This window comes from Camelus dromedarius, chromosome 15 (assembly GCF_036321535.1).
Source record: "Camelus dromedarius isolate mCamDro1 chromosome 15, mCamDro1.pat, whole genome shotgun sequence".
Taxonomy (NCBI): domain Eukaryota; kingdom Metazoa; phylum Chordata; class Mammalia; order Artiodactyla; family Camelidae; genus Camelus; species Camelus dromedarius.
This window is the reverse complement of record NC_087450.1, coordinates 42,298,213-42,318,720: the sequence shown is the minus strand read 5'-3', so window position 1 is coordinate 42,318,720 and position 20,508 is coordinate 42,298,213. Positions and strand designations below refer to the sequence as shown.

At 49.3% G+C, this 20,508-nt stretch overlaps 1 protein-coding gene across 2 annotated transcripts in view; it reads right to left on the bottom strand.

The window, feature by feature from the left end:
• The window catches only part of GALNT14 (polypeptide N-acetylgalactosaminyltransferase 14), a 191,880-nt gene that overhangs the window by 65,893 nt on the left and 105,479 nt on the right, over nucleotides 1-20,508 (bottom strand). For both annotated transcript variants that reach the window (XM_010987767.3, XM_010987766.3), the window contains exon 2: nucleotides 2,198-2,367. In XM_010987767.3, the coding sequence (XP_010986069.1) occupies nucleotides 2,198-2,367 (170 nt within the window). The remainder of the gene's footprint in view (nucleotides 1-2,197; nucleotides 2,368-20,508) is intronic.

Genomic DNA, 20,508 nt, shown 5'->3' with positions numbered 1-20,508 from the left:
AAGGCCTTTTTCCTTTAACAGAGGCTGTTCTCCTGATCCCTTATCTGAAGCTCCTGAGGATGGAAGGACATGGAGGAGGGGGCTTCCTCTAGCTTCTCTTGTCCTGTGTACTCATAAGGCAGTTGGGAAGAAGAGCAGTCAATTGTCTTCTCAGGCTTCTTCTCCCTTTCATTTGTTCAACAGTTATTGAATTCCTATCATACATCTAAGATTACTCCCCCTAGAGGGCAACTGGTGTCATACCTAGTAGAACCTCAGCTGCAAGGCATGATGGGAACACCGACAGGGAGAGGGGAGCTTTGTCCATGGGGTGGGGGTGGGGGTGGGGTGGGGTACCACAAAGGGACCAGGAGTCCAGGGTGGGCCAATGGCCGCAGTAGGAGCTTTTTGGTAAAGGTGATGCCAACTGTCAAGACGATGGCAGCATATAGAACCTGTGGTTGAAGAAACTGGGGGAAGAGGAGGGGCAGGAAGGACCCAGGGAAGCCAGAGGTCTCCCCAGTGGGTGAAGCAATCCTGTCACTTGGACAGAGGGAGAGGGTTGCAGCCCGGAGGCAGGGAGACCTCTCCTTTCTACTCAGGAACTTTTGGCTGGACCAACCCACCCATGGACACAAAGTCTCCACAAAGGGAAGCCACAGTGCTAGCTGATGCTCTGCGGTTGGTAAACTTGAGCGGGTGTCAGAATCACTGGTGGTGCTGGTGGAGATTGCCAGGCTCCACCCCCAGAGTTCCTCACTCAGTAGTTCTGGAGGGAAGCTTAAGAATTTGCACTTCTAACAAGCCTATCAGGTGCTAAGGACTAGGGTTAGTGCTGGGGAATTTTAATAGGAACAATATAAGACTCTGACTTTAAGAAGCTCTCAGGCAAACAGCGAGAGTGTTCTGGGTAGAGCCCATACCCCAGGTATCTGGTTATAGGGCACTCCCAGGCCCCGCGGTAAGGAAGTGTCTCACGGGTACCTTAACAGGAGCGTTAAGTTCGCAGACTCCCAGAGTTAGAAGAAGCCACAGATCCCATCCAGTTCAGCCCCCTGGCTTTATTCATGGGGAAACCAGGACTCCAGCTCCTCTTAGAAATGATGGTGATTAACCAGGACCAGCTGAGCCCCTCCCTGGGACACGAACTGCCTAAGTCATGGTTTCTGATTTGTGCAGCCTCGTTGGGGAGACTAGGTCCACCAGCTTTCACATATTCCCAACTTAAGCACCACCTGACTGACAATTATTACTGTCTTGTGTCTAAACCCCAGTGTCCACAATTTGGTACCCAGAAGTCCAAACAAATACAGAAATCTTAAGAAGCTAACAGCAGTCCTACAGCCTCTCAATTCAACACTGCCTTCAAGCCCCTCGAACCCCAAGCTTGCCCATTTGCTATTCTGGTTACAACATCAATTTCCGGCAGCAGACAGGAAACACACCGTCATGGGTCTTGGACATGGCTGCACCTCCCAGCTTGGAGGCTAATGTGGGAGGTGCTGGCCTGAGACTGATCTGTTTCCTCAGGCCTCCCCGGGAAGCAAAGGGCTGGCATGACCCTAGGAAAGATTGGAAATGAGGCAAAGTGCCCTTACAAAGCCTCTTTTTGCTGGGAAACAAAGCCTTCCATATTGCCCCAGGCCTGATCTCTGCAACCATCTGAAGATATGGCCTGACCAAGGGGATGGCAGAATGGACCATGTCAAAGGCCTGCTTAGAAGCAGACAGTGGACCCAATGGCAAGTGAAGAGGCCCCGCCAGCTTCTCCTCTCACGTGGCAAAGTGTCAGTCTGTCAGAGGAAGGACCTCTCCCAGCAACAGAAGAGACCGCTGGCCTGACTTCCCAGGGGCCTGCCCATCCTGCCCCTCCCAGTTTGAAAGCCAGGCCCAGCCCTGGGAATCTGCCAGGGGAAAACAGGCCCTGGCTGGAGGGTGTTTAGTGCTCCGTGATTTCATGGCAGGTGGGCTCAGGGTGACCACCAGGTAAGAGGGGCAAGGTGCAGGCGCAGGAGGCTGCCCGCCCACTCCACGGGACGCTTTGGAATGGCTCGTGACAATAAGCAGGACAGACAGGGTGATTTACCACATCACAGACCCCTTGGTGTCCAACTGGCAATGAAGAGTTGGCCTGCCCCAATTCATGGCACTGGGCACTGCACAAATCAAGCCTGCTATGGGTCAGTCTTGACTGTGGGGAGGGGTCGGGAAGAAGTACCTTAAAAGGCGAGTGTCCGGGACCACCCGGTTGCTGGCAACGCGCTCGCTCTCCCGCTGGTTGAAAGCATACAGCTTATAGGGATCATCACCGACGCGCCACTTCTTGGCATTCAGATACTGCCGCTCATCAAACTGGTCCCACAGGTCATCCCAGTCAGCATCCGAAATCTGTATGACATGAATGGGAAGTCTGTGAGAATGGCTTCTGGCTCTCAGCCCCCCCCTGTCCGTCAGTGCCCAGCCACAGGGACCAGGCTTGTGCGGGCGAGGTTTAGCTCAAAGATGGGGGCAGAGGTGTCGGATGTTCATTAAACCATCAGCAACAACAACAGACAGAATGACGGCGACAATGGCAGGTACCGTTTGAGTTCTGCGCTCATATACCAGGCACTCTGCTAGGTACCCGGACTCACATCATCTCGTGTGATCCTCATAGCAGTTTTAGGAGATGGATGTTGGTCATACTCCCACCACACAGATAAGGAAGCAGCCACAGTAGCCCAAGTACCTTGCTCAAGATCCCACCATTAGGAAGCGTCAGGGCTGGGACTTAGATTCTAGAATATGAACCCCAGAGGCCACTTCTCCAGGGTAATTCGAGAACACCTGGTGAAAAGTGCTGGCTTGGAGGCTGAGACATAGTAGGTACACAATGATGGTCACTCCCTCCTCTGCTTAAGGAAGGCAGCGATGGGAAGTCGGCGATCCATCTAGAATGGTGTGCTACCCACCAGATGGATGCCCTGTGTGTTCCATTATTCCTCCATCCCAGGAATCTGATTATTTTTAAAAAGCATCCATAGGGGAGCAAGCAATCACCCTCACCACACGAGGAGACAGCACTTTAGAATGTGGAAGGCGGTTTCTGCATTCACGATCTTGTTTTGTCCTCCCTAAGACCCTATGGGGAGGAGGGAAGGTGAGGTTTCAGAAAGGTTACTGGCTTATCTGAGGTCGTCCAGGTGGACTGAGGCAGAGCTCAAAGCAGAGCTCAGTCTCCTGGGCCCTCCAGTGCATACATACAACGCAGGGGGACTGATACAGGGAGGGGATAGCTCCTGCCCAGAGCTCGAGTTGCCTCCTCCACTCCGCCCACCCCAGCTCCGCAGCCAACGAGACCCTTTGTATGGACAACAGGAGGTGTGTGGGCTTTAGGGCCATGGCATGCTGGGTGCTTCCCTTCTCTCCCACTAAGAGAGAGCCAGTCTGTATCAACAAAGCTCAGACCTTTCTGGTTCATCAAAGCCAAAAGAACATTGTGTCTGGAAGGACCTATTGACCAGGCTCTGACCTGGACCATGCAGGCTGCAGCCCTGGGGCTGGCATCATCACCAAGAATGAGATGTTCATTCATGTGTAACTGACACTTGTGGCCGTGCAAGTATCTGAAGCTGCCTGGGTACCACCCACCCATTGTTAACCAGGATGCCCCTCTGCACTTGGAAGGCCCCAGGCAGGCGCTGCAGACAGCAGTGCAGGCGCTCAGCCCACGGATGGCAGGTAAGGGGGGCGGCTTGCCCGCGAGCACATTCATCTCAGGCACCACGCGATCTTATCTGGTAATTGATCTCTCCCTTTCTCTCTCTCTCTCTCTGTTATCTCCTTTTGAAACAGCATTCTCCTGCTAATAGCACAAAATGAAGCATTGGAAACCAGTGATTTTTATCCAATAATTGATTTTATTAATGTCCTGTGATACTGTTGCTACATGGGGGAATGTGAGGGGGTAGGAAACCCGCAGCCTGGGCTGTGCCATGTCCCAGCCCGACAGCTGTCACCTGTGCCTGGAACATGACCTCAGGGCCACTCTGACATCCCATTCTTTTGGGAAAGGTTAGAGGGTCGTGAACTGTCTTCTGCTGGCTGGCACCCAGTTGAATTCACTGCAATTCTCAAAATAAGTTGTGAGCCCTCATGGTGCCGTGGGTCAAGGAGGGGAGATGTGGAGATGGAAGGCAGAGAGACGGGAATGAAGACACCTCCAAAAGAGGAGAGAGGAAAATGGGAACAGCTTCCCAGAAGAAGCATCAAATGAGTTAGGGCTTGAAAGATGAGCCGGGATTTTGCTCTGCTTAAGAAGAGATGCAGAAGGAAAGCACATGTGCAGTGAAGGTCCAGATCAAAGGCAGAATGGCTCAGGGATGGGGAGGCCAGGGTGTGGACTGCGAAGAGAGCATGAATGAAAGAAAACCCTGGAATGCAGCTGGTCCCATAGGAAGCAGGTCAGGGGAGACTGTCTGCAGCTGCATGTGTAGGATGGAAGTGGAGGGAAGAGAACTTTGTGAAGAGACCAGTAGGGAGGTGACCTCGGTCCTTTAACCAGGTGGGAGGGGAAGCCCGCTGGGGCCCGGGGGGATGGTTCCATCCATCAGCTGGAGAAGCAGCTGGGGGGGCCGGCACCACAGAGAGGCATCAGAGCTAAGAGAGAGGGCACACAACCAACCTCTTGGCCTCATCCCAACTCCTACTCTTCACACAGATGGGGCTCAGGGCCAAAGGGGCACCAGGCAGGGCGGTATGCTTGGCCTGGCAATCGCCACCCTAAGGGAAGCTAAGCACCCCTGTCATCCATGGAGATGGTGCCACAAGAACTCAGCTAGCTTCCAGAGAGCCTCGAGCCAGAGCAGCAGCCAGGCTGGCAAGACAAACTGTCTGAATGGCCAGTGGAGGGCATCCTTGGAGGAGACTGCTCCCTCAGAGGGTCTCGTGTGCAGAGCTGGTGCCACTGGGCGGATCTCCCTGCACTGGGAGCTTGCTGTTCCAATAATGATATCTGGATGTATTAGACAATGGTAAAGCTGTGTTTAAAATAACACTACCATTTGAATAGTAATTTCTGTTTTACAAAGCAGCTTGCAGGTATTGTCACAGAATCTGCACACAACCCCCATTTGGACAGGGCGGGATATGCTTAAAGAGGGAAGAGGGAGTGCCCATGCTGGACAGCTAGTAAGAGAAGGGACCACCCATTGAATCTCCCCAGAGCCTCCCACCATCTGTTATCAGATTGTTCCATTTATCACAGACAGAACAAGGGATGTCCTCTCTGCCGAAGGCGAGAGGCCAGAGAAAGACCCCCCTGAGGAGTGGAGTGGGGGTTGTCCCTGCAGGAAGGGCCAGCCACTGCAGCCCTGACTGACCCCAGAATAGAGTGACCACGGTCCTCCCGGGATTTCTGAAGGGACACTGACTTCACCAGATACTTCCAGTCTTAATTTGGAGTTAGCTTCCAAGCTCTTCAATTCATCACATGCAGCTTCTAAGGGCCCAGAGCACAGTACACTGTACCCCTGCTTTGGATTTGTTGCTTCTTGGCTCGTGTGAGCATCCAGGAAACCTGAACGTGCATTCTCACCTTCACAAACCTTCCGAGCACGGGAAGTGAGGCTCTTCTCCAAAACGAGAACACAGAGCCAGGAGACCCGCCAAGGGCCCACTCCCACGGGGCCGCCAAGCTGCCCCTGCTTGGCTTTCTGACCAGAATTTATTCAGTCTAGATTGGGTGTGTTTCAAAAGATGAGTATGATGCCACAGACAAAAACAAAGACGATCTTTTAAATAGAAAATATCTGATTAAGTTGGCCAAGCCCCTGGCTAAGACCCACGCTTAAATAATTTGGCACTGAAAACCAAAGCTCAAAAGCACATCTGTTAAGTTGCTTCATTTCTTTCCTCCCACTGCACTTCCTAATGTGAGAAATCCTGAATCCCTAGTCCTCCATCCTCCCCTGGCCTGTTTTATCTCACTTTAATGTCAAGCTGATTATTCGGCTCAGGAATCACGGGTGTAGCCCTGCCTTCTGTTAGGGTTTGAAGCTGCCTCTATTTTCCACTCATGTTTCTGTCTCCCTCCCTTCCTTCCCCAGTTTGCTACTACTGGATCTCTCTGACTCAATCCTCTTCCTTTTCACTTTAAAATGAGAAGATCTCTAGCCCTTGATAAAGCGTCCGTCCTCCTCTGAACCGCGCCTCATCCTGAAGTGAACGTCTCAGACTCACCCACTACAAACAGCTAACAGCTTGAGGGGGCACCTATCCCAACGTCCTCAATATTTACATGTAATCCCCACGATAAGAGATACCAATATCACCATTTCCATTACAGCTGGGGAAACTGAAGCACAGAGAGGTTGAGTAACTTTCCCAATGTCACACAGGGAGTGAGTCCTAGAGCCAGGCTTGAGTCTAGGTAGCCTAGCTCCAACTCCCATGCTTTCAACCATTCGGTGACTCTGCCTTGTCACAGCCTCAATGCCATTTTCTTGGATCATCTTTGAATACTATCTCTGTGTTTCCCACCATTTTTGTCAGGCCAGTTCATTACTAGGGTCTTTCTCTATGAATGGATGACTTTCACCTTTCCTCTCCTTCCACCTTCCCCCCACCTGCTCTTCACTCCACTTTCTGGACAGTCATTCTCCCCCCAGCAGCGGGCTTGATCCTGATAGCCAGGGCAAGGAAAGGGAAACTCTGTAGGCAGATTCCCACAGGGAGGTGGCGATGTGACAGGTTAACACACAGGATAAGGTCATAATGGAAAAAAAATGATCAAACTTACTATTTAAAGATGATATAATTTATAATTCATCTATCCAGCCAATGTTTGAAATTCCAGCGCTAACAGTCCACTGTGCAGCGGACATCCCTTCTGGGTCCAGCCAGGGCCACAGAGGTCCCAATAAGCCCACTCCAAGCTTCAGAGGACCATAAATCCTAGAAGTTTTCTTCTAATATTGAACCAGAATATGCCTCCTGGGAATATTTCCCTTTGGGGGCTGGCTTTATGCTTGGGCATATTTGATACAAATCTGAGCTTTCTTTCTCATACCCTTCAGATATCCAGTGGCAATTATTGTGTCCCCCAAGTCTTCCAGCCCCCAACCCCCAGTTTCATCATATCAAACTTGCAACTCAGAAAAAATGACACAGAGGAGAGCAAAGCATCCACCAGGTCCAGGAGAACAAGATTAAATGAAGTCAGGTGGGGCTCATCACAGAACTCAAACACTGGATGGAAAACCCTTCCATATGTGCTGAACGAGAAGGAAGTCATTGCCCACAATAGAGTCTAACTTGTATATCCAGGTTTCCCGAATGGAAGCTGTTCTGTGAAAGTGCTGTGCCTCTGATCATGCCTGCCATTTAATGGGCACACGAAACTACCCATCCCGGCTCCCCGTGCCAGAGCCTAAGAGGGAAGGAGTGATGGAGGGGTACCCCAAATGCTCTCTCACCGTTACAAACCAAATATACAACAGAAAATGGCATTCCCAATCTCCAAATGAGGAATCCCCAATCTCCAACTGCAGCACTGGGAGGATAAATAATTTGCCCAAGTTCACCCAACTGAGAAGTGTGTCTCGAAGCCCATAGGCTCAGTTTCTACACCAGCTGTACAGCCTGGGTGTCTAATCTCCATGCATTTCATCCTCCAGGACTGCAGCCACTAGGTTCCCAGCACCACCCCGAGTGCCCCTGCCTCCCCTCTGCTGGGGGCTTCTGTTTCCAGGACCATGGCAGACCAGATACTTGTGAGGACTTTCATGCTAAAACTACAGCCAGATCCTGCATAAATCTCAATGGTTTTTAATGCATTGCTGGGCTTTCTATTAGGAAAATCTTCACCATGAGAGGAGCGGTAAGGCCAGGGAAGAATGCAGGGTGCTGAAGCCAGAGCTGGGGTAGTTGAAAGATGAGTAAAGACAACATGTGAGGCTGCCCTGAGGGCAAAGGTCACTGAGAAAGGAAAGCCGGATTCCTAAAAGGTAGAGAAATTGATCTGAGTCTTCCAGAATTAAGGCCAAGAAGGGAGACTAAGTGGTCTCAGATCAGCTGTAACCTGGCTCCCAGCAGAGGCAATCAATCCCATCTGGCAGAAAGCATCTCCAGGTAGACCCTCAGGATTCCCACATAGCTTGCCAAAAGATGAAATCGCAATAAAAAGTGATCGGGCACACAAGGGAACGAGTCACTATAAGGGAGAGTCAGTGGAAACTATGAACGACATATGCTGATCTGCCGAGAAATTCAGACGCAGGAATGACAGATACAAAATTAAGCATATGTAGATTAAAATGTGGAATAAAAAATGAGCAAAGAACAAAAGAAGAACTGAGCATAATTTTTAGAAACAAAAAAGCAGAATCACGATTAAAAGTCAATACCAAATAGGCCAAACTGAAATGTTTTCAATCTTCAAAGCATTTTCAGTGGAACATCTCATTTATATTACCCCTAGGCAGCTGGCAGCCCAGGTAGGTTGCTCCCATTCTTCAGATGGGAAACTGAGGCTCGAGAAAGGAAAGGAGCTTGCTCGAGACCACATAGGTAGTGAGTTCACGACTGAGACTCTAACCCAGGACTTCAGACCTCAAAGCTTGTGTTCCTTCCCCATCACCAGGTGTTTCACTCATCAACAGGACCGCTTAGCTCCCCCTGCTGGGCAGTTACAAGAATGCACAAGGATTTGCTCATCCCTGTGCCTCGTACTTGTATCTGTAGTTGCACTACGGTCCACTCAGACAGGAAATGACTTTTTTATCCAAGGGCCAGTCAAGAGTGGGGAGAGGACAGCATAGCCCCTCATCACACTAACACTGCTATGCAAGTCCCGCCTAGTGTGAATGGTCTGGGAGTGGAGTGACTCTTGGTAATAGACTCCCCGCAGAGAGTAGGACCAACTCAAACAGCGAGGGAGGGGCACGCCAGCACTTCACTCACCCAACTGGGCTCACGACAAAGGAAAGAGCTGCAAAATCCTCTTCCCTCATCCAGGGACAAGCACATCAATTATGGGTTATTAGATAAGATCTCCATTTTAATATTTCCACCATGTATTATCACCTCTTCCTCTCACTGGAATTCTGTCTTGGGAGTTATTTAACTGATGTGCAGAAATCTAAATTTAATTTATTATGATCTAACTCACTTTAGAAGCCAAATTACCCTGCACTGGAGAAGGATCAAGTCAATATCCCACTTGGCTTTCTATTTATCTTCCGCACAGTTTTCTCTCCTTCTCTTTAGTATTCATTTTATCTCGGGTGCTGGTAATAAATTTAAATTTTCCTCAGAATTAGGCAATTGCTCCTTCAATGTTGTAGTTTAATGGTTAGTATTAATTATATGAAAGTCACTCTTTAAAGAATTTGATAGATGGAATGGACATATAATAGAGGAGGAAAGGGCCATTTCTCAGACCAAATGAGGTAGTAGGTAATTCAGTGGGGATGAGTTTATTCTTCTCTTCTACCTCCTTCCGTCTCTTTCCCCCACTTTCCTTCTCACCCCCACTCCCTCAAGAGCCAGGTGCCTAGAAGATGGGTCTAACAGCCTGGACGCCACACCTAGACCCTCTCTATTACTAGCTTTAGTCTCGTTTAGTCTGTGACAAGAGCCACCCCTGCCCCAGCTCTCTCCTCCCTGCCACTGCCCCAATAAACATACTCATCACCTATTTCCCAGTTGCCTACCACATGCAAAATACAGCTTTGGGGGATGCTTCGAGCTTTCTGGAAGAAGAGAATTTCTGATAATTATTATAATTGCCTGAAAACTCCAACTGTGAAATATAATGTGATTAACTGAATGGACAGAAGCCCAGCTTTTGTTTCTGGAATAGAAAATAGAAAAGAATCCCAGGCAATTTGAGCCTTATATGGAAATTAATTTGCTTACTAATTAGCCTGAGAGGGAGGTGCCAGGGAAGTATAAATTGGCGTGACTGGGGAAGAAGGTCTGGTCCCCCTGCACGTGCCGGGGTGAGAGAGCTCTCATGCTACGTGTCTGCTCCCTTCCTACCCAACCCCCTCTACAGTCCACCACCAAAGACCAAACCCAGAGCTCCTTCATGGCTTGTTGTTTGCTTGAAGAACACCTCCCAGTTGCTGGTGGGCATGAGGATAGAGAGAGAGCCAGCCCCCACCTCCACAATTGATTTCTGCATCCTCTTTGTGTTGAAAGACTTGAGCAGGAAACCAATCATGGGAACATGAGGAGCCTGTGTTCCTTCTAGCTCTGGAACCACAGAGCAAGATGTGGGCGGTGGAGGGCAGGGGGAGTAAGCACACAGGGCTCAGGAGCAAGAGGACTTGGTGGAGTGCACGGTGGCACAAGGGGGGTGGTTGTGCCTGTCACCAGGAGGCCAGTGCTGGAGGACAGCACACACTAAGAGCCTGAGCCAGTGCTCAGGAGAGACCAAGGACAGGGCCTGGACCCAGGGAGAGGGGACTGGAAGCGGGCTGGACAGAACCAGACCCTGAAACACATTGTCTCTGGTATAGATGGCTGAATTGTCTTGGGCAGAGTCACCTCATCAAACTGAGGGCAGGTCTGCCAGGGTAAGGCTGCAGCCCTCTCCGAGGGCAGGGGTGCAGGAGACAAGGAGGCCAGCTCCTCCTGGGGTGGCCCGACAGCTTGGTCCAAGCAGCCTCCAGCAGGACAGAGATGGGACCTCATGGTCAGAGCCTCACTTACTAGAGGCCACTTCTAGAAGGTAAAGAAAACCCCACGAAAAACAAGATATGGACTTCCCAGTGATCGAAGAGGTCTCCCTCTTCACCTGTACAAGGCTGAGAAATATCTGAAGACATCATCAGAAATCTCATTAGCCTCATGGAACAGCTGTGGTGACAAGCAATTTTCAAGGGGCTGAACTGAACCAAGGTGTGAAGCAGGGGTCAAAAATGACCATGCTTTCAGAGTCACCGAGAACAGAAATGTGAGTAAAGACCTGGCAGGCACTGCACAACATCTACCTAGTGACACTGCCTTAAACTTCCCCTTTGGGTGAAACAAAATATGCCCATGGGGTGAATTTAGCATGCAGGCCAACCCAATGGCGACCTGGGGACAGTGGCGGAATAAAAGGAAGAGGGTAAAGAAAGATAAAGGCGGGAAGAAAGAAACGAAGGGAAAAGTGTTCATCGACTTTTGTGATGTCTCTTCTCCTTCAAGGGGGCCCTTGCACATTTCAAGCCAATTTCACCTGAACAGAAATGCAGCCACAAAGAGTGCTGGTGTGTGGGAAGGTGGAGATGGGCAGAGAAGGGGATTCACACACCACAGATGATTCTGTAATTCCTCTCGACCGTCCTGTCAATGCCTTAAGAGAATGGGGGTCGGGAAAGCCGGCCCCGAGCCCGGCTCTGCTCTACATATCCTTTCAATCTCCGGTGGTCAGTTTCTTCTGCCATCCAGAGCATCATACTAATCTTTACCCCACACAACTTTACAGGCCCAGATTAAGTCTCAGGACTGAGATAAGACAGGAAAAATTGCTTGGTCAAACATAATGCATATGTAACACATTATTGTCAACATTGCTGTGGTTACTATTATTCCTTCTGGGGACTGAATGCTAATAGAAAATGTACAATTTTACAATTTACAGTCAGCGAGTTTACGGTCAGCTTCTTCCTTCCCTGTGGCAGAAATGTGGACTCTGACTACATCCTCAGGTGAGTCGGTGAGTGGATGCACCTCCTTGCTGACCCGCTGTGACGAAAGCAATAGGTCATTATCAGTGCTGGTGTTTCCTGGGAGTCGAACATCCAGAGGGAGGGCTCTTCCCTCCAAAGGCTCCATCTCAGATTTGTGTTTGAGCACAGGGCCATGCAAATGACACAACCAGAACACCACTTGTAAAAAATGTAATACGTAAGATTATCTATTGCCAGCTTGGAAGGCTAGAACTGAGCTCTGTGTGGCCTCTGTGCTAACTCCCTTTTCACATGGGTGGAGGGCAGGCCTGAGGCAGGCACAGAAGCTGTGCTAGGTGATTCTCGGGGGGAGATCTAGTGATCTCAAGGATGAGGTCAGAAGCCTGAACCTGCTTGAGCCCCCAAGACTCCCATCTGGCCAAGGAGCCTGGGCGTCGGGTTTCCCCACTGGCCCTTCTCCTCCTCCAGACTCTTCAGCCCCAGAGGGTCTTTTCTGTGTCCGCTGAGACTTGGCTTCCCAGGGCTAGATGGCCGGTCCTACAGCAATCCTCACAGGGATGTATTCAGCAAGGTCTGCAGCACCCCAAATCTCCCTCTAGGTTCTTCTCAGGCAAAGGTGACCTTGGAGAACTCAAGATGGACATGGCTGTGGGAAGTCAGGGAAAAGGACCAACTTGAATAGGTCACCAATTTGCACACTGGATACAGCAGTCCAGCAGCAACCACAACCAGTAGTTTTGTAGCACTTCTTGTGTGCCAGGCTCCATCCTAAAAAAATGACTCATTGAATACTCAGAACAAACCTGCAGCAAGTGCTATTACAAACCCCATTTTACTGAAGGCGAAACTGAGGTTCGAGGACTAAAGGGACCTGGCCAAGGTCACATAACTAGTAAGCGTAGGTGTGGGGATTAAGCCTAGGCAGGTAGGCTCCATCACATCCTTTACCAGGACCTGCAGTGACAGAGGGTCATTAGTGGAGTGAGCCAGTGCCTGCCTAGAGATGGCGGGGGAGGCAGCTCCCACCCAGAGCCCCATCATATACTTTCTGCTGAGGTGATCCTGGAAACACCTCCCCTAATCCACAGGTCAAAAGGCACTAAACTGGATTTTCTGGCTAGAAGGAGAGTTTCAGAGTCATGTCCCTCACTAAGCCCTGTCATTCATTCCCTAAAGGTGACATTAGCGAGACGCATCAAGCTCTTGGCTAGGGAGAATTTGTTCCTCTCTTCTGCGCCTCTGAGGTGGGGGCTAGATCTCCCCAGATAGGTGTGCAGTGCGGGCCCAGAGCTCACTCATTTCCTATCCGCTCTGTAAATAAGGTGACATCCAGATACCCTCTAGCTCCCTCAAAACTAGGTCAGCTGCTGAATATGGAGGTGTGGGACTAGCGTGAACAACTGTGAAAGGTCTTTATCTCCCAGGACTCCATGGGGGCCGCTGGCTGGCTTTTAGTGAAAAAGGCTCTTTTTATGTCAAAAGCAGGCGTCATGGCTGCTGAATCTGGGTGGGGGTGGGACGCCTGCCTTGCTGAATTAAGGGCAAACTCAGTGCTGCACGCGACACGGCAAGTGATAATGGCAGAGGGCCGAAAAACTGGGAGAAATCCTTATGAGCCTGTCCTAAACACACACCATCTTTACAGCCTCTCGGGAGGCTTGTCTGTGGACCTTGCATGAACTATAAAGAAGGGATTCTAATGCCCTAGCTCATGCAAACAAGACCCACTGGGGCATCCCTCTCACCTCATGAAGCACCTTCATTGCTTCCCAAATGACATGCTCATCACCAACCATTCTTGGCCACCCCTTAAAGCACCTACATGTGGCCTGATCCTTTCTGCACTGCAGGTTAATTCTGAACTGTGAGAGCTATGGGAAGTGCCAGAGTGATGCTTAAAACCTCTCCTACACTCAATACTACTCAGCCATAAAAAAGGATAAAATAATGCCATTTGCAGCAACATGGATGGACCTGGAGACTGTCATACTAAGTGAAGCAAGCCAGAAAGAGAAAGACATATACCATATATCACTTATATGTGCAATTTAAAAAATGACACAAATGAACATATTTACAGAACAGAAACAGACTCACAGACCTAGAAAACAAACTTGTGGCACCAGAGTGGGAACAGGGTGAGGGGGGATAAATCGGGAGTTTGGGATTTGTGGATACAAACTACTACATATAAAATAGATACACAGCAAGGTCCTACTGTATGTAGCACAGGGAACTGTATTGAATACCTTGTAATAGCCTATAATGACAAAGAATATGAAAAGGAACATATATATGTATGCAGAACTGAATCACTATGCTGTACGCCAGAAATTAACACACTGTAAACCGACTATACTTCAATTTAAAAAAATGTAAAAATACCTCCCCTACACTAATTCCACATCTTTTCATCCACAGTGGTCTTTTTTGCTTCCTCGGAATAAAGCGTACTCTCACTTTAACCACAAATGAGATTCCTTGGGAATCCGATTTGCAATTTGAATACACTGGGAAGAGAATAATCACTTGGCCAGATCTGCTCTGGTTTATGTTTTACTTCATAAGAGCACTCACTACAAGATTCCTTTAAGAAATCCATTTCCTTAGTGTATTAAAGTTAGAGTCTGATGACAAAGAAAATTCAGTATCACCACTTTTCCAGAGCACTATTCCAGGAATGAGGTTAAAAGTGTCAGGCCTATTACCCCATGCCTCTCAACCCACTTAGGTTCTCAGGCTGGTCTCACAGTAGCAGGGATCCAAGCCCACTGGCCCACAGCCCCTGGACAGGACATTCCTTCCAGAAATGCCTTATGCCGTGAGAGTAACCTGGTTAAGTCTCTGATCTCTTCCCAAAAGGAGAGAGTCAAAGCCAATAGCATGGATCCAACCCTCAAGTTTTTCAACACCCGCCTCTTTCCACAGTTTCCCAAGGACCAGATTCTCTCCAAGGGCTCTTCCATCATGAGGACCGGGCGTGGCATCCTCTTGTCTCATTCACTAAGTGGCTCAGCGCAGGGGTCCCCCTGGCCTGACTGTCTTCAGCTCCATCAAAGAGCCTCTCCCAGCACATGAAACGTTAAGGCTTTCCAGGCAGCGAAGACTGCACCTTCTTATCTGCCTCTGAAGGCAAGGCTGGGGAACGTGGCAGCCGAGCCAGGCTGTGGTGGGGGAGGGGGCGCGGTGTGTAGAGAAAGTGGGTCATTAGAGGTAAAGACTACAATTTTCACGCGGTTGTTAATGCGTTGTTTATATGGATTTCTCCAAATGTGACATTTTAATGGCATCGTAATTGTGTGATTACAGTGCAGCCGACACCGCTCGGGGAGGAAAGGCGACAGGGACTCTGTCGACCTGCTGGGGGAGGCGGCTCCCTGCACCAGCAGCCAAGGGAACTGTCTAGGTCCTGCTCAGGCCAGGATGCCTGACGAGCATGCGAAGTGGCTCCCAGAGGGCCCCCTGCTAAACAGGAGCCATCGGCTTCCCAGAAGCTTGCACCCAGCCTGGCCCTGGCCCTCGGACAAAATCAATGCTCAGGGCTGCAGGAGGGAGATGCAAGGAGTGACACCTTGCCCTGGAGACTACCCATCACAGGTGCCCTTGTCATTCACTTCTTCATTCATTTCATTATTTCTTGGGTTCTTAGTGTAATCGGAGGGAAAAGGCAACAAGTATTCAGAAATATGAGAACAAATTAAGAAGGAGAGAGTGGCAAGGAAAAGGATCCCATGTTGATTGGGTGCCCAGCACTGAGCCAGGATCTGGCACATTTCTCTTCCTCGGTCTCTCAGCAACTTCTGACCCCCGGGGAAGCTCCCATCGCATGCTCTTGTCTCCTGGCCTCCAGAAGCCCTTTCTCTAGGGCTTTTTCTCATCCTCTTCCTCCTCTGGCCTCTTCCCCATCTCCTTTGCTGGCTTGTCCTCCTCTCTGGTTTCTAAACATTGGAACTACCTGTGGATTTAATCCTGGTCCCTCTTTTGTTGTCACTAGATGCTCATCACAGGTGACTTCTGTTCCCACGTCTTTAAAACCTTCTACAGGTGGGTAACTCCCCATGTATCTTTCCAGCCCAGATCTCTTTTCTCAGCTCAAAAAATCTAGATTCAACAAATGTCAATTCTGCGATGCCTACTTGGGTGTCTCACAAGCCTCCCACCCTGAGTAGCTCCCAAATGGAATTCCTGATCGTCCCATCACAACCAGCACCTCCTCCAGTCTGTCCTCCGGGAGGAAAGAGCACCACCCTCTGTGCAGCTGCTCAACCGGGGATCTGCGAGTCACCCTTCACACTCCTTCTCTCTCACCCTCGTCTTCACTTGGATCACCTGTACCACTCCCCCAGCCCCCAGCACAGCTTACTCCTCACCACATCCCACTGACTCTACCTCCAAAATATGTCTCCATCCATCCCCCACCATCCCCATTCCTACAACCACACCCCACCACCACTGACTCCTCTCTGGAATACTGACTGCAATAGGCCCCGACTCCGTATTTCTACTTTTGGCCCCAACAACCCATTTCCAGGAATCACCTTCTTAAGATGACATCTGATCCTCTCCCACTTTGGCTCAAAAACCCCTCAGTGGCTCCCCTCTGCACTCAGAACACCACCCCCACTCTGTCTGGGCCCTGCCTCATCTGGCCCTGCAAATCCTCCAGCCTCACCCCACCCTCCGTTCCCCTCTTTGTTTATTTGGCTCCAGTCACACTGGCCTGTCTTCAGCTTGTAAAACAAGGTGAGCTGTTTGCCATCTGAGTTTTGCCGCCCCACCCCCAAATTCATCTGTTGAAGTCTCCAATACCTCATAATGTAACTGTGTTTGGAGACAGGGCCTTTAGAGAGGTAATTAAGGTTCAGCGAGGTTATATGGGTAGGCCCTGACTCATGTGACTGCATGTGGGCCTTCAAAGAGGTGATCAAGTTAAACTGAAGCCATCAGAGGGGAGTCCTAATCCTGTATGACCGGTGTCCTTATAAAAACAGGGGGAGACACTTTCAGAGAAAAGGCCACGCGAGGACACAATGAGAAGACAGTTGTCTCCAAACCAAGCAGAGAGGCCTCAGGAAAAACCAGCCCCGTCAACACCTTGATCTTAAGCTGCAGGCCTCCAGAACTTTAAGAAAATAAACTTCTACAATTTAAGCCACCCAGTCTGTGGTATTTTGTAATGACCATCCTAGCCAACAAACACACCGTCGCAAGTCTCCACACCTGCTATGCACGCTGCCTGGACCATTCTTCATCCCATCATTCCTATTCACCCATTAGCTCTCAGACTAAGGGTCTGTCTTTGAAGAGGCCTTCCATGAACCTTGACGCTAAAAAAAGCCCCTCCTGTACTCTCCTAGAACCCTGGACATATCTTTGACAGAATGTGGAAGTCACAGCCTGTACCAGGTACCGTTGTCTAATGATGTATTTCATGCCTGCTTCTCCGACTTGGCCATAACCTTCCTGAGAGCAGAACCTGTCTGTTTTGCCCATCATCGCTGGCATATTGCATGGCACACAGTAGATTCTTCAATATTCGTCAAATAAATGACTCAATGGATGTTAATTATCTCATTTAATCCTCTTAACATCCCCAAGATTCCCACATTATACACAAGCAGAGCTAGGGGAGGAGATGCAAATGTGCCTGAGGGCAGCCGTCAAGGAAGCCGCAGGACTGGCAGTTGAACCAGGACCATCTGCCTACAAAGAACTTGCAGAGGAGGGAAGACCAGCCAAGGCCAGGCTGTCACTTCGGGGAGGGGGCGAGTCCTGGCTTGAGCCTGGAGGGATGGATCGGACTGAAACAGGAGGGCTGGGTAGAGTGGAGGCCCTCAAAGAGCTGAGGGTGCCATCTCTCTCCTCCAGTGACTGCCTCTGTGACCTTGGGCAAGTGATGAACCTCTCCTTCTCAGCTGACTGCACCTTGGCTGGCTATGCTGTAAAATCATGATGCTGTTTTGTGAACGAATAGACTAAATAAAGCACTGAGCACTGGGCCGTGCACACACTAAGCACTCGATAAATAGTAGCTACCACTTCATCTGTTAGTAAAGTGAAGACGACATGGTGTGCCCATGGGGCAGGGAGTGATCTCAGCAGAGGGGCAGTGAGGATTCCTGGAAGCAGCCATGAGATCTGGCTTTTAGACCTCCCTCTGTCATTACCTTGTATCCTGTGGTAAATCACTCTGTTCACTGGGTCTCTGGGTAGTTTCCCTACCTGTCAAGTGTAGGGTTAGATAGAGAGGCATTCTTAACTATTTTGAGGATGGATGTCCCCCTTTCCAATGTGATAGAAGCCCTTCTCCCCAGAGTACTGTCTTTGCAGACACAGATGCCAATTTCTGCTTACAGTATCAAGGACCCAGTGCCATCCCAGGGCCCTATGAAGCACTTGGCTTTCAAGTCCAGTCTAGAGGAGTGGGTACCTCCCTGAAATGATGAGCTCACAAAGGCAGACCTGCCTGGCAGGGAAGAAATCAATAATGTCCTCCCTCCTTCCCTCTCAGCTACCCTTTAAGGGGCCGAAGCCGGTTCCCCAGCTCTGCCAGCGTCTGCCCATCCCATGCTGAGCCCAGTAATGAGGCGTGCTGTGCAAAGGGACCCCAGAATTGGTCCCTGCTCTGTGCTGTGCTGGAAAGACAAAAACCTTGAGATATATTATCCAGATGTGCAGACTCTGGCCCTGGCTGCCATCTGGGCCGCTCTAGAAAGCATCTCCAGAGGCCCACAAGGGAATAGCTCTGGGAGGGGAAGCTGGGTGTTCCTCACCTGTTGCCCAGAAGCTGAAGATATTTGAAATCACCCTCAGGAAATCACCTCAGGGAGAAAGAAGAGTAGGGGCTGTCAGCCTGTTTCAGGAACCTCTCCAGTCCATGGTGCCCCAGCTCCAAGGACAAAAGGTGTTTCTTTGGCCTCTTTATAGAGCTGACCAACTGATAGGCTTTGGGGATGTAAGTCTTTAGATCAGTACTTAATTTTCACACTGCTGCTGGAGTGACTTTTCTAAAATATAGTTAGATTCTCTAGACAGAATCAAGGCCAAGTTCCTTACCATGGCTTTTGGTGGACTTCAGACCTCACCTGGCTTAATCCCAATCCACACACAACTGGCATTCTTACAATAAACTGCCACCACTAGTACTGAAAGTAAGGTGAGAAATCCAGTCCCTGCAATCCGCAAGTGTCCTCTCCTCTTATGTCACGGCACTTATTATAATTACCTATTTATTGGGCCTTCTCCCAAACTGCATATGCCTTAGAGGTAGGAGCCCGGTTTTCCCTCTGACTCTGAGCATCCAGGAGAGACTCTGGGTACTCTAATGAGGACCACTCCCAGCCTCAGGCCATCTCTGCCTCTCCACCCTCGCCCTGGCCAAAGCTCCCAGGCTGTAGGAAAGTGTACAGGACACAGAACCTCCCCCCAGCCCTCAAACTACGCCTGGTGGAGAAAAAGAACATGCTAGGAAAGTGGTTAAGAGTTGACTCACCCTAAATCAGGGTCAGTAGGAAAGGCAAATTGAAAAAATACTGCAGGGCAACGACGCAAACATCAATGAGCTGGGGGGTTTGGCGGGTGGGGACAAAGCAAAGAAATGCAGTATAGCGTGAAAAAAAAAAAACCCCACCATACATACACATAAACCAAAAATCCCAGTCTGAAACAAAACATAACCTAAGGAACAGAAAGAAATTACCCAAACATACTTCGTGTTACAGAACGACTTAAGAACATGAATTTAATAAAACATGAGCTAGAAGATTAGATGATAAAACAAAGAAATGAAATGAAGGGTTATAAAATCGAGAACCACTAAACGCTTTTGCAGGACCTATAAATAAATGTATAAGTTCCAAGAAGCAGAGCAGACACAGCAGAAAATCTAATTGCTGACACCAACTAAAGGGTTCTGTCCCCATCTGCCACCCACTAGCAGCAGGTCCTTTAGGCAAGTCACCATGACTTGCAGAGGGGAAACCCTCAAGTTACTGAAGCAACTAAAGGAGATAAAAAAAAAAAAACAAAAAAAAACCAAAAAACCATGCAGAAACAGCAAAGGTGACCCAACATCAGAAAACTGGTGACCCTGAAGCCGAGACACAGGTGGAATGCACAAAAAGGTATTCATCTTTTTTATTAAAGTCCCTGAAATGAATAAAAAAATTGAATCTACACAACAAATGAGCACACCACGTTCCACACAAAAAAACTGATACAGAGAAATTGCCCCAGAGACGTTTTCTGGTTTAGGTACTGAACTTGGAAGATGAAGACAGAAACCATCAAGCATCCAGGCAGGACTAACAAACACCTACAGAAGGGACGATGTTTGCTGACCTCAGACTTTCCCGGAGCAACACTCATCGTCAGAGGACAATGAAGGAATCCCTGCAAAGGCTAGCTCCAGGTGTGACCCGAGAGCATCTTAACCGGTTCAAGCGTAGAAGGCAAGGGACTGACATTCCCACCATCAGAGAACTCCGGGATCACATGAGCCCATTTTGGAGAATCCGCTAAATGATAACATCCAGCCGATGAAGAGACGGTTAAAATGAAAAGCCCAGGAATGCAGTGTAAGAACCAGTGGCACACTGAATCTATTTAATTATGAAATTAAAACAAAACAGCTCTGGGAATGCTCATATAAAACTGTGAAAATGTTATAGACTCTGGCGATCTAAAAATAATAATAATGTGGATAATGGCTTTAAGCTTATATCCCTGTAAGCTGTCATGAAAGCTGTTAATAAGATGCAAAAATAGACCTAAGTTTTCTCAAGACCTGGGTTTTGACGCCAGCTCTACCACTTACTATTTGTGTGATTTGGAGGAAGCCATGTAACCTATTTGAGCCTCAGTTCCCTCA